The sequence below is a fragment of the Natator depressus genome, chromosome 14 (genome assembly GCF_965152275.1).
Source record: "Natator depressus isolate rNatDep1 chromosome 14, rNatDep2.hap1, whole genome shotgun sequence".
NCBI lineage: Eukaryota > Metazoa > Chordata > Testudines > Cheloniidae > Natator > Natator depressus.
Window position 1 is genome coordinate 41,393,934 of NC_134247.1, and position 13,091 is coordinate 41,407,024.

General features: G+C 52.9%; 1 protein-coding gene across 3 annotated transcripts; it reads left to right on the forward strand.

Moving 5' to 3' along the window:
• The first annotated feature begins 206 nt into the window (after positions 1-206).
• LOC141998446 (zinc finger protein RFP-like) lies at positions 207-12,799 on the forward strand. Of its 3 annotated transcripts, none has more exons than XM_074971281.1 (8): positions 207-1,002; positions 2,980-3,401; positions 6,202-6,297; positions 7,352-7,582; positions 7,896-7,918; positions 8,637-8,752; positions 10,790-10,849; positions 11,754-12,799. In XM_074971281.1, exons 2-8 carry the CDS (start codon positions 2,985-2,987, stop codon positions 12,275-12,277), a joined length of 1,467 nt encoding a protein of 488 aa, XP_074827382.1. In that variant the 5' UTR covers positions 207-1,002; positions 2,980-2,984; the 3' UTR covers positions 12,278-12,799. The 3 variants fall into 3 exon arrangements, with proteins under 3 accessions (XP_074827382.1, XP_074827380.1, XP_074827381.1); XM_074971279.1 differs by having other exon boundaries at positions 2,983-3,401; XM_074971280.1 differs by lacking the exon at positions 207-1,002 and adding an exon at positions 2,519-2,555.
• Positions 12,800-13,091: the final 292 nt, after the last annotated feature.

Consider the following 13,091-nt stretch of genomic DNA (forward strand, 5'->3'; position numbering starts at 1 on the left):
GCTGGCCCCCTACTAACACTCAGAGGGGGTGTTCTGGTTGGCTGGCTCCCAGTACCAAAAGAAAGGGGGAAGGGTCTATGAGAAACCAGGACCCTGAGACTGACAGTCCCCAGGGGCAATGGGGAGAGGCCACTACTCCAGATCACCCTGATTGACAGGGCGGGCAGGCGAATGAGGCAGGCAGGTGGTCAGGGAGATCCCGTCCTTTGTGTGAGCTGGAATCGCCCTGGGTCAGGCAGACAGAGTGGGGCCAGCTAAGGAGAGAGAAGGGGCCCAAGCTGAGCTGGGAGCAGAGCTGGGCCAGCCGGAGACACGGCCCAGGGAGAGCGGATCCTGTGCTGGGAGCAGGGCTGGGCCAGGCAGAGACACGGCCCAGGGAGAGCGGATCCTGTGCTGGGAGCAGGGCTGGGCCAGGCAGAGACACGGCCCAGGGAGAGCGGATCCTGTGCTGGGAGCAGGGCTGGGCCAGGCAGAGACACGGCCCAGGGAGAGCGGATCCTGTCCTGGGAGCAGGGCTGGGCCAGCCAGAGACACGGCCCAGGGAGAGCAGATCCTGGGCTGGGAGCAGGGCTGGGCCAGCCAGAGACACGGCCCAGGGAGAGCGGATCCTGGGCTGGGAGCAGGGCTGGGCCAGCCAGAGACACGGCCCAGGGAGAGCGGATCCTGTGCTGGGAGCAGGGCTGGGCCAGCCAGAGACACGGCCCAGGGAGAGCAGATCCTGGGCTGGGAGCAGGGCTGGGCCAGCCGGAGACACGGCCCAGGGAGAGCGGATCCTGGGCTGGGAGCAGGGCTGGGCCAGCCAGAGACACGGCCCAGGGAGAGCGGATCCTGTGCTGGGAGCAGGGCTGGGCCAGCCGGAGACACGGCCCAGGGAGAGCAGATCCTGGGCTGGGAGCAGGGCTGCAGCCACAAAGCCAGAGGGGCCAGAGAAGCCGCCCAGGGGGCTGGAGGCAGAACAGCAGAGAGTGGAGCTGGGGCTGGAGCAGTCTGGAGCTGGGTGTTGTGAGTAGCTGGGGAGAGCAAAGGGGGTTCTGGGCAGCCAAGGGTCTTGCAGGCCAGAGGGGTAGGGGCTGACGCTGGTCCCCGGAGGGGCCAGGCGGCCTTGGCCACGTGCAGACTGACCCCCTCCCCAGCCCTTTCCGCCGGGTGGAGCGGGAGAGGCAAGACAGCTCTGCCTTTCGGCCCTAACGCAGAAGAGGGAGGCAGGGTAGCCCAGTGGTGAGCTGCAGCCGGTTCGCACCGGTTGGCTAGAACCGGTTGTTAAATTTAGAAGCCCTTTTAGAACGGGTTGTTCCGCGAGGGAGAACCGGTTCTGAACGGGCTTCTAAATTTAACAACCGGCCCAAAGTGGTGCCTTAGGTGCCGACTCCACGGGTGCTCCAGCTCTGGAGCACCCACGGGGAAAATTTTGTGGGTGCAGAGCAGCTCCCTACCCGTGGCCCCAGCTCACCTCCGCCTCCTCCTCCTCCTCCTCCCCTGAACCAGCCGCCCCACTCTGCTTCTCCGCGCCCCCCCTTTCCCCGAATCAGCTGTTTGGTGGGAAGCCGGGGCCGGCTGAGAAGCAAGCGGTGGCTTCCCGCTCAAGCCCAGGAAGGCAGAGCGGAGGTGAGCGGGGGGGCGTGAGGAGGGCCGCCCGCGCCACAGCAGGTAAGGGGGGGCGCGCAGGGGAACTGCTCCCTGCCTCAGCTCGCCTCCGCCACCCTCGGCCTGCTTCTCAGCCCTCCCCGGCTTCCCGCCTAACAGCTGATTCGTGGGAAGGGGGGGTGGAGAAGCAGAGTGGGGCAGTAGGTTCAGGGGAGGAGGCGGGGGGGGGCGCGGAGAAGCAGAGTGAGGTGGTCGGTTCAGGAGAGGAGGCGGAGGCGAGCTGGGGCCGGGCGTGGGGTGGGGAGCTGCCGGTGGGGGCTCTGCACCCACCAATTTTCCCTGTGGGTGCTCCAGCCCCAGAGCACACAGGGAGTTGGAGCCGAAGGTGCCACTTTTGATGTGATCAGTGGGGGAGCAGCCGCTCCCCCCCAGCTATGCTCCCCCGCCCCTAGGAGCCAGAGAGACCTGCTGGATGCTTTCTGGGAGCTGCCCCAGGTAAGCACCGCCGGGACTCCCCACCTCGCCTCCCAGCAGGTGCCTCTGGCTCTTAGGGGTGGGGTGGCCACCCACTGTGGTGGCCTATGAGGCCCTCCTGCCCAGTTCTGGGGGCAGTCAGGGGACAGGGATGGATGGGGCAGGGGTCCTGCGGGGAGGGGGCGTCAAGGAACGCGGGGGGGGGGGTGGATGGGGCAGGAGTCCTGGGGGGCGGGGGTGGGCAACGATCCCCTCGTGGGGTGAGGGAACCCGTTGTTAAGATTTTGGCAGCTCATCACTGGGGTAGCCCCTTTCCATCCTGGCTTCCCGTGGACAGGGGGCGGTTGTGGTCACCACCAGAGCATGTGTCCAACCTGCAGCATCCCTGCAGCACAGCCAGGGCCTGGGCAGGAGGCCTGGGACGTGGGAGGGACAGTGTGTGAACTGCCCTGGCATTCCAGAGATCCTGCTTGTGATGTTCCCTGCCACAGAGCGGGGTGATGTGTTTACCTTTAACCTTTCCCATTTGTTTCCTTCTTCTTTTTTTTTTATTGATTGCTGTTTAAATAAATTGTATTTGCTTTAAATTGTATGTAATGATCAGTGGGTCAGAGAAGTGCCCAGTGCAGAGAGAGCCCCCTGGAGTGGGGACACCCTAGCCCCTGCCCTAAGTGACCACAGCAGGGTTGGGGGTCGAGCCCCCCAGGAATCCTGGGCCCAGCTTTGTTGGGGTTACGAGGACTCTGCCACACAGGAGTGTGGAAGGGGAGCCCTCAAGGTCAGGCAGGCCTCCGGGTAAAGGGAGTAGGAGCGAGGACTCAGATCCTTTGCTAGCCCATTTCACCGGGGTAGTCTATAAGCCAAAAAAGGTCCCCACAATAGTGGGACCATTCACCCACTTATGTCTCTTTCCTGCACTAGAAGCCATGGCTGCTGCAAATCCAGCAAAAACTCTCCAGGATGAACTGACCTGTCCCATCTGTCTGGAGTATTTTAAAGATCCGGTGTCTCTAGGCTGTGATCACAGTTTCTGCCGAGCCTGCATCACCCAGTGCCAGGGGGGATTCGCTACATACATCTCCTGCCCTCAGTGCAGAGAGACCTTTCCCCAGAGGAAACTCAGGCTGAACAGACAGCTCAGGAATATTGTGGAAGCAGCCAGAAAACTCAGGTTGCAGACAGGGAGAGAACCAGCACCAGAGAGACTGTGTGAGAAACACAAGGAGCCTTTCAAACTCTTCTGCGAAGAGGACAAAATCCCCATCTGCCTGGTGTGTGACAGATCCAAGGAGCACAGAGATCACACTGTGATTCCTGCAGAGGAAGCTGCCGAAGAATTCAAGGTAGGAAATCACCAACTGTTATTTTTATAACCAGAGCCTTGGGGAATTCACCTTCCCCCAGCATTAGAGTTTCCTTTAGCCCCAGACAGCCACTCAGTGAGCTCCATTGGAGAGGAACGAGGGGTTTCAGGCTTAAGTAGGTTTCCCTGCAACTGGGAATCCTCCAAAGACTCATGCAGATGGAGAATTTTAGTCCTTAATAAACATCCTAAGTAAGGCTTACGCGTTGGAGTGAGGGGGAGTGAGGAACCCACACTGCACCCCACCCCTCCTACTCCCCATACACAGAGTCCTGGGCACTGAATGACCCCCCTTCTCTGCCCTTCCTGCTTCCAGCCCTTCCCCAAGCTACAAACACCATGTCCGGGCTCCTCCTCCTTGGAGCTGAGGGAGCAGGAGGTTGCAGCTGGGTCTGTCCTCTTGGCAGACATCCCCTTCGCCCTTTTCCTGCAGAGCTCCTCACGCAGAGAAGAAGGGAGCCCGACCCTCATGAAACTTGGGGAGCGGGGGGCACACAGGAGTGGCGCTCCCATCTTGCAAATCCTAGCAAGTCTGCCTGATATAATTAGAGATGGGATTGCAGGAAGCAGGGATTGGGTGGAAGGGGGCACTGAAGCAGGATCATTGTTTCCAGACTGTCCCCTCATGGCATGGGGTTGCCTTACCTCATTTTCCCTCTGAGGTTCCCAGAAATAATCCACGAAGGCTTTTCTGTGGCCAGTAACACCCCTGCTCTCCCAGCAGTGACTCCCAAGACTTCTAGTCTGGAGTTTGGCCTTATCACCCTGAACAAGATCCCAAGGCCTCCTCTGCCTTCTCCATGGGTCTCCTCCCTCTGTTTTACCTACCCCAGGCCTGGTTGGATTACATGACACTCCCCTTTCCCCCAGTCACTGCTCCTTCATTCTCCCCACCTGGGGATGAGAACTGGTTTCTCGCAGGTGGGGCTGAGACTTCTCTCTCTTTCTAGGGCCGGCCAGCCAGCCACCCTGTGACCGGCATTGTCCCTCTTCCACATCTCCTGAGGACACGGGGAGACAGTCCCCATCTTGCAGTTTTCAGTCTGGAAATTTTGGTCATAGATTTCAGTGTGGGAACCTTGTGGCCATAAAGGTTTCCATGCTGACATCAATAACAATAATAAGAATTCATAACCAATAGAATGTCCTGATTTCTACTGCGGTAGCATCTCCAGGCCCCGATGAGGGATTAGGGCCCCTTTGTGCCAGGCTCTGTACAGACAAAGTCAGGCAAAGAGCCCACAGTCCCAGTCCCAAGAGGACGATGTGTAGCAAGTGGATAAAGAAAGAACCGGGGCTGGGGGCGGGGGACAATTAAAGAGGGTTGTGTTTTCATGCACTGGCAGTCGCAATAGGTCATCCATATTTCAAACCTGTCCATTTTCCATGGTGCAGACTTAGTTGCCTGTACTTTTCTATGGGGAATGTTTTAGGTGATGGAGTGGCAGCAGGCATGAGGGGGAGTCCATGGCCCAGTCTCTCCTCCCTCCTGTGGGCTTGGGGGGGACTTCAGAATCAGGGTTAGGGAGTTGAGACCCCTTTGGGTGCTGTTTCCCAAATGGTGGCTTGTCACCCACCAGTGAGTCGTGGGAAGTTGTAGATGGGTTGTGGGCTTGGTGTGGAGGGGCAGCCCTGTGGGGACAGGAGTGGTAGCTCCTGTCCCACAGGGCTGAGTCCAGCTCTCCACAGAGGGAGCCTGTGGAGAAATTCCAGCATGAACCTACTTGTCCCATCTGTCTGGAGTATTTCAGAGAACCTGCCACTCTCGAGAGTGGGACCATTTTCTGCCAAACCTCCATCACCCAAAACTGGGAGTAATCAGATATAGCTGTCTCCTGACGGAGCAATAATTAAGAAAGGCCATTAGGAGGGAAAGATGCCTTGATACAGGTCCTAGGCCCAGCAGGGAGAGGTTGTTTCCCACTGGGATTCTGAACTCCAGTGTTGCTCCATGAGGGGTTAAACTCAAATGCTACCAGCCTGCGCTAGAGGAGATCACTGGGCTAAACACCCTGTGGACTCCAAGCACCTTGAGTCCTCACACAAAAGGGCTCAAGACAGCGCAGGTCCATGCCAAATACCATGGGGATTAGACTGGGTTGCAGCAAAACTAACCCCTGGGCAGTGGTGACCAATGTCAGGCCGAAGAACCAGCCAAAGTGGTTCCATTAATGGTTCCATTGCTCTCCCACAGTGCGGCGTTTTGAAATCTCTCGAACTCTCTGCTTCTGGGAGCTGGGGAACAGGTACCCAGGCAGCCCTGCCTCTGTAAGGGTCCAGGACAGAGCTAGGGCAACCCCAGGTGTTCTTGAGAAAAATGAACACATCTAATGTGGTTTGCCCAGATGCCCAAGCCAATTCTATCCAACCAGTCCAGTCCCCAGGGGTTCAGGGCTGAAATTCAGTGGAAATCAGGCTCCTTTGAGAATCCCAGACCATATTTCAAACCCTGGAGGTTTCTGGGATTTGTATCACTTTGTGTGTTAAGCCTCCTCAAAAACAAAATATTTCACACAGTGAAAGAAAAATCCAAGGATGCCAGAGTCATGTTGGTATAAATCAATGGGGGAAAAAAGGTCAAACAATTTTCAGGGAGTCTGAAAATGAAACACTCCCAGCGTCCATTAATATGACTTCACTTCCTTGGTATCTCTGATGTCGGGAACCTACTGCGTTCTCCAGTCATCAACAGAGTGTTGGCTTGTGTTGGAAAAGGTCCCACCCACACTCTCACTCCTAACAAACAATAACACCACTCAAATGAGTTTCTGTTTCTTCAGGAAAAGATTCAGGCCCGTTTGAAGACGCTGAGGGAAGAGAGAGAAATGCTTCTGGGATTTAAAGTGAGTGGAGAGAAGAGAAGCCGGGAGTATCTGGTAGGTGCCCGTCATTCTTAACCTGCATTTGCAACGAGCCAGATGGAGGGGCGTTCTGAATCAGAGCAATAATGAGAGGCACAGACAATCTAGAGGCCCAATTATGTTTTATCTCAATCAGTTGGGAGTAAAGCAGAAATCCATTAAGTGGGGAATAATCACAAGTAAATAAAAATTAGTTGTTTTAGCAGAAATTACAAGTTAGGCCTACACCATAAACCAGTGGGTTTCAACCTTTTTGCATTTGATGGTTTTGAATTAGGGGTGCAGAGACCCCTTTGGAAATCTATTATCTGTATGGACCACAGGTTGAAACCCACTGCCATAAGCTACTGTAACTATTATTCTTATCCATTGTATATTAACTACTGTTAGCTTAATTAAACTCTCTTCATAGGAAACAATTTACATTAATGAAATAACAGAATTTTGAATTAGAATATCCAGTGCACTAAAACAAACCCCTGCTGTTACACATTCACACCTCAGTGTCACAGTTTTCATCGTCTGTTAACTCAGAGTTTGGGGGATGTTCAGTTATATCTTGAGGAATCCTCTTGTGCAATCTTTGTTTACTGTTTTGAGTTCCAGCTTAAAAAGAGACATGTATCCCAGGCTGTGAAGTCTTGGTTACTTGTCTAAACAATTATCCCTCTGCTCATTTCTGTCATTGTCAGAGCACAACGGGACTGTAATCTCTCCATTCCTGTAATTCACCTTTTATGCCTGAGGATGTTGTCCAGATGTGTTGTTTTACAGTCCTTTAGTATTTTCTTATTTTCACCTCCCGCTGCTTTGGATCTCCATCTCCAAGGCCATCAATAACGTGCTATTCAGAGCATGTCAGACATGGAAACGTCCCGTTAAGAGATTCTGGGGCCAAATGGAAAGATGTGAGATAATTCTCTCTCTAGTAACCACAGGATACTGTTCAGAGTCAGATGACTTAGAATTTGGAAAAAAAATTCTCCCTCCTACACACTCAGCGCTCTATGAAAGGCCCCCAGGCTCCATCCATGTCCCTGACCAGCCCTTTCCCTATTTTCCTTCACAGAGAAATACACAAACCGAGAGACAGAAGATTGTGTCTGAATTCCAGCAACTGCGGCAGTTCCTGGAGGAACAAGAGCAACTCTTGCTGGCTCAGCTGGAGAAATTGGACAAGGAGAGTGTGAAGATACAGAATGAAAGTGTCAGAAAACTATCTGAGGAAATTTCCCGTCTCAGTGACCTGATCGGTGAGCTGGAGGGGAAGTGTCAGAAGCCAGTGACTGAATTGTTGCAGGTGAGACTGAGTTAGAAATACTCCAGATCCCAACACAGGGACAAGACTGCTCCTAAAACATGGGCACGGCAGTCCAGCAGTCAGAGATCACTGTGTAACTCAATGTGTATCGCAGAGATGTGAATGACTACTATTTTTGAAAAGTTACAGACACTGTGATGTAAAAGATGGAAAAGCCTCATTACCTCAGCTAACGCATGGCCCTGCGGCCAGAGCACAGCCTCTTTTCCCCATAGTTGCTAAATCCCTTCTTCTGGAATTCTAAGTGTGTCAGGTGGGACTAAAATTCCCTCTCTCTCTTTCTCTCCTCTAGGATGTCAGAAGCACCTTGATCAGGTACGTGGCTCTCTCTTACTCTCCCAGCATTGCTAAGTGTGAGGGGAAGAGCTTGGAGATGATGTTACCGCCACCTCTCCCCAGGGCTCTACAGCCAAATGTGTGGGGAAGATCATGTTGTTTTAGACACAAATATCTCTGATCAGCTTCATCTTGAGGTTCTCACCCTTTTATAGAAGACTCTGGAATTATCCATTCATTGGGAAAGACTGACCTCCAGTGTTTCCTAGAGATGTCACATCCCTGGGGGACTGGCTGCCCCAGGATTGTGCGGATGGAATATGGAATACTGTCACTGCTGGGACCCTGGTTACCATTCAGCCCAGGCTAGCAGTGGTCAAGAGTCTTTCCCACCTGAGGACTATTTGGAGACCTGTGTGGAATGAGCTGGGGAGGGGGAAGTTGGTGTCTGTCTAGTTCCTAGTGGACAGATTTCTACAACACTTCACCTGGGAAGCTCCTGTTCCTCATGGAGGGCAAGGAGTGAATTGGCCATGGAGACTCAATTCCCCTTTTGTCACCAGAGCTGGACTCTCCAGGCCAGAGCTGAAGAATAATAATGCGACCTTTGGCGGGGGAAGGTTTCACTGCCAAGGCCTTTCTCTGAGGCTGGGAGCAGGAGAGGAATTCTAATTCCAGACCCATTAGAACAGTGATTCACTACCAAGAATTTGAGTCAATAAATGAAATATAACCATGTGAAATTGTTTCTCTCTAGGTCTGCGAAGGGGAAGTTCCAGCAGCCAGAGGAGGTTTCTACTAATCTAGAATTAAGACTCGGCGATTTCTCCCAGAAAACTGTTGCTCTAATGGATACTCTGAGGAAGTTCAAAGGTACTGAGAAGGGATCTAGGAGGGGAAAATTGGGATGAGCCGCTGAGACGGGGAATAGAATGGGTCTGGCCAATTGGTTGATAATTAGATGGTGGATCTATTTAATAATTTGTACCAAAAGCATGCCTTGCCATTACAATTACTATTAAAGTAAGAAATTACAGACATACTGAAAGAAGTACTGGCCAGTTACCTTCTTCTGGGGCATAGGTGGGTCACAGAGAATTTCCTGTGATGTTCAGATTCCTCTCTACAGATCCAAATTAGATATTTATTAGTTTTTTCAATCAATATTTGTAACAATCAAAGATAAGCATCTTCTATAACTAACTCATACAATAAACATGCATGAACATTTTAATTGGCAGGGCTTTTGCTATACAAGCTATTTCCATGTTGTTCTCTTTTCTGATAGGTTTATTGCCACTGATTATGCATAGGTCACTTTGACCCTGTTCTCTGCATAGGGATTTTTGGACTTTGCTAACTGCTCCTGGGCGGTACATTTTGGGTGTCTGCTGTCTTTAACACATGGTATGCTCAAAACATCTTTGTCCCACATAGCAACGATTGAACACATCGCTTAATAACAAAGTCACTTAAGGCACCATTTCCCTTATGTCAAACAAATTGCTCACCAGGCCAAAGCCAAGTCAGTCAGCACAGTCTCGGTCTGTCCAAATTTATGTATAAGAAATGACCCTTGTACCAATTCTCAATACTTAACTTAATAACTAGTGAAAAGCAGACAAATGGAGCAGATGTAGCAGGGACCCAGGCATCAGGACGTCTCACATGAATTCATGATTTACCAGAGGTCACAGCATTCAGTCCCAAATTCCCCAAAATGGCCTAATTTGGGGCACCTGGGTTTCTCTCTCCCAGCTAGAGAGCTGCAGGGCAGGTGCTCCAGAGCCGTGTAGCCTCCACAGCTGCAGGTGGAGTCAGTGGGAGCTGCAGGTGCCCAGCCCCTCTGAGAACCAGGCCCCAGGCGCCTAAAGGTCGGCACCCAAAATTTAGACCCTAAATTAAAGGCCATTTGTTAAAGCTGGATCCAGCCCATCACTGTGCCCAGGTCCTGTGTGGTAGCTAGTCATGGTCAAATGGGCTGCAGGGAAGGAGAAAGTTCCTCTCCCACGATGAGGGATCCCTCCGGCACAGGAGCTTCTTGTGCCTCCTCCCCAGCAGCTGCAGGCACAAGGCGGGTTCCTGAGAGGGCTGGGAATGGGGCGGGTGGAGGAGGAAGGGGGTGGACGAGGGGCGGAGGGAGGTGGGCAGTGTAAAGCTGGGCCTCTGACACTCTGCCCGCTGGGCAAGGCACACGGGGGCCATTGTCAGAGGGAGGTAGCTCTGGCTGACTTCAGAACTTCCTCAGCCTCTGCCAAGGTCTGCACCGGCCCCTGCAGCCAGTGAACAGCAGAGTCACAAATGGCCCCTCCCCTCTCTCCTTTTGTCGATACAAGGGTGAATCTGGCCCATGGAGCCAACCTTCCCCCTGCCTCAGTTTCCACTCTGATAAAGTGATTTTATTATTATTATTCCTATTTCTGCCTATGGAGGACGAGGCCCCGTCATGCTGCTCTCTGTAGAGACGCTGAGTAGACAGACCCAACAGCTCACAATTAGAGCCAGGATTTAGGAAACTCTCAATGTCCCGTTAGTGTCAAAGGGTCTAAAGTGGGTAAAGTTATTTTTATGCCAAAGTCTTTGCAAGCTCTGGGTCTAGGTTACGACAAAAGACAGTAAGTGAATGAGACAAACCAACTGGAGTCTGAAGGGTGGGAGGGGTGATGAGGGGAAAAGTAAATCGCACTTACAGATTGTGTGTCCTGGGATGATTGTGAGGATTCATGGATGTTGGTTCTATTGCTGGGAGATGCCTGAATGAGAGAGGAAAGAGATGGTTTCAGATTAATACCTGAGAGTGTCTCTGGGCCTCTGCCATAATTAAAACATGGTTCTGTGAGTTCAGAGTGGGGATGCTGTTATAAATATGAGAGTCTGAAATCTCATCTCTTTTCTCCTTTCTCCCTCCAGACACTCTGCCGTCTGCACTGGAGACACAAATTGGGGAATCCCTAGGAGCACACAGACAGGGTGAGTTTGCAGCTGGAGATTGTCTTTAAATGATCAGAAAATTCCCATGAAAACATTTTCATGAAATTGTAGCTAAAGTTAAAAACCAATCCAACACCATACTTGACCACACAGCCCCAAATATAAAACCACTAAGGAGATCCCGAGCTGAAGTCACACAAGCAATCCTGACACCCTTCTTGGTGCTGAGTTCAGGCCCAGGCTGATGACCAGAAACGCTCTCCCTGAGCAACATCCAAACACCCTTAACTCAGACTGTGGCATTTTCATAGAAAATCACAGGACTTTTTAATCCTAAATTGAGAGGACAGTGTAGAGCGATCTCTCCCCTATGGGCTAACACATCTTGGGCAGGGATGGGCTCTCCCATTAGAGCTCCTTACTTTTTCATGAACTGGGGAGATGCTCTGTCTGCTGGCAGCTCCTCCCCTCTCTTTGGGCTGGGGATGGGGTACCCCACCCAATACTACCTCCTACACTCTGGTCTTAATTGGCTCTTCCCCTGTGTTGCAGCTCCCTCTCTGTTCCCTGGCCTGGGAGTGGAGGCTTCACTGGGGTGGGAGTTTCCCTCTGGGGTTTAAAGCTTGTACCTGCCTCCTCTGCTCCCTCCTCATTAAAACCTTCCTTGCTGTGTCTCTGATGCTGGGAATGGAGTAGCCCCAGCAGGGGGAGCAGGGAGCTGAAGCCTCAGCAATCCAATGAAAATCTAACGAAGAGGGTCCCATTACACGGACTGAGGAACTGAAGTGACATCCCTGCTCAGTTTCAGGTGCCCAGAACAGAGGCAGCTCCCTGGGATCCAGGCCTGTCCCAGTCAGGACGGTGCTGCTGGGGAGTGTGAGAAATGGCCCCAGCCTCCCCAGGGCCGAGCTCTGCCCCTAACGCTCTGATTCTCTCTCCCTAGCGAATGTGACTCTGGATCCAGACACGGCTCATCCCATCCTCGTCCTGTCTGAGGATCAGAAAAATGTGAGATGGGGATACAAACCGAGTCCAATGCCCAAGAACGCAGAGAGATTTGACTCTTGGGCCTGTGTGCTGGGTTGTGAGGGATTCACCTCGGGGAGACATTGCTGGGAAGTGCAGGTGGATGTGGGGGGTGAGGAATGCTGGGCTGTGGGGGTGGCCAGAGCGTCTATGATGAGGAAAGGACGGATCAACCTTAGCCCTGATGAGGGAATCTGGGCTGTGGGGCTGTGGCTGGGTCAGTTCCGGGCTCTCACTTCCCCTGAGGAGACTTCCCTGCCCCTGAGCCAATTCCCCAACAGCATCCGGGTTTGTCTGGATTGTGACAGGGGTCAGGTGACATTTATCGATGCTGATGATGGGGCCCGGATCTTCACTTTCCCGCCGGGCTCTGTCCCTAGGGAGAGACTCCGACCCTGGTTCTGGTTGGGGCAGGAATCCCAGCTCAGCCTGTGTCTCTGATACACTCAGGGATGGGGTGGGGAGTGGGAGGAAATATCCCACTGGGGACCCTGAAATCAGCCTCTGTAGCCTCTCACAATCTAGTCTCTATGACCTCCTCTGGTGGACTTTCTCTCATGCCATCACTACTACCCTGGAGCAAGGTTGCTTCACCCCTCAACTCCTGCAGCCGCTGGACTGTGAAATCATAGAGACCATTCAGTGATTGAGGTAGAAAAGCCAATCTCATTTGATCCAGGAGGATTCTGGGGATCCTAGGTCAGACAGTGTCCTGGACACATGCAGGGGAATACACCCTGGGCATAGAAAAAGGGGGTTTCTCTAGCCACAGTGATCCTAATCTCTGTGACCTGAGCATTCCCATCTACTCAGCAGCATTCTGGCTTCTCTATGCCCCTGGAGGACTCCTGTCTACCCAGCCATTGATCTCTGTGCAGCACCAGCAATGGGAAGGGGAGGGGTGAAGAACTAATTCGGGGTCAGGTGCAGAAGTGACGTGGCAATTGAGGGGCAGAATTAACAGCTGGGCTGGGGATGGGCAGATATGGGGGTGGCAGGGACACAATTATTAATTAGGATGGGGGGGGGAAGGGGTAGGGAGAAGATGGAGGCTCTGCACCAGCAGGGAGTCTAGGAGAGGGAGACCCAGGGCCTGGGGAGTCTGACCTACAGGCCACCAGGGAAGGGATGCTGCAGTGGGAAGGAGTTGGGAGAGGTCATCTGAATGAAGAGCTGTGCAGAGGGGCGGAATCAGGCACTGGGCAGGTTTAACCGGAAGGGAGAGAAGAAATGAAATGGGAAAAGATTAAAATAA

Excerpts from the sequence above, each read along its gene's own strand:
- LOC141998446 (XM_074971280.1), top strand. The coding sequence starts at position 2,534 with ATGTTCCCTGCCACAGAGCGGG. Across the intron at positions 6,298-7,351 it reads AGAGAAGCCGGGAGTATCTG|AGAAATACACAAACCGAGAG; the intron begins GTAGGTGCCCGT and ends TTTCCTTCACAG. Across the intron at positions 8,753-10,789 it reads TACTCTGAGGAAGTTCAAAG|ACACTCTGCCGTCTGCACTG; the intron begins GTACTGAGAAGG and ends TTCTCCCTCCAG.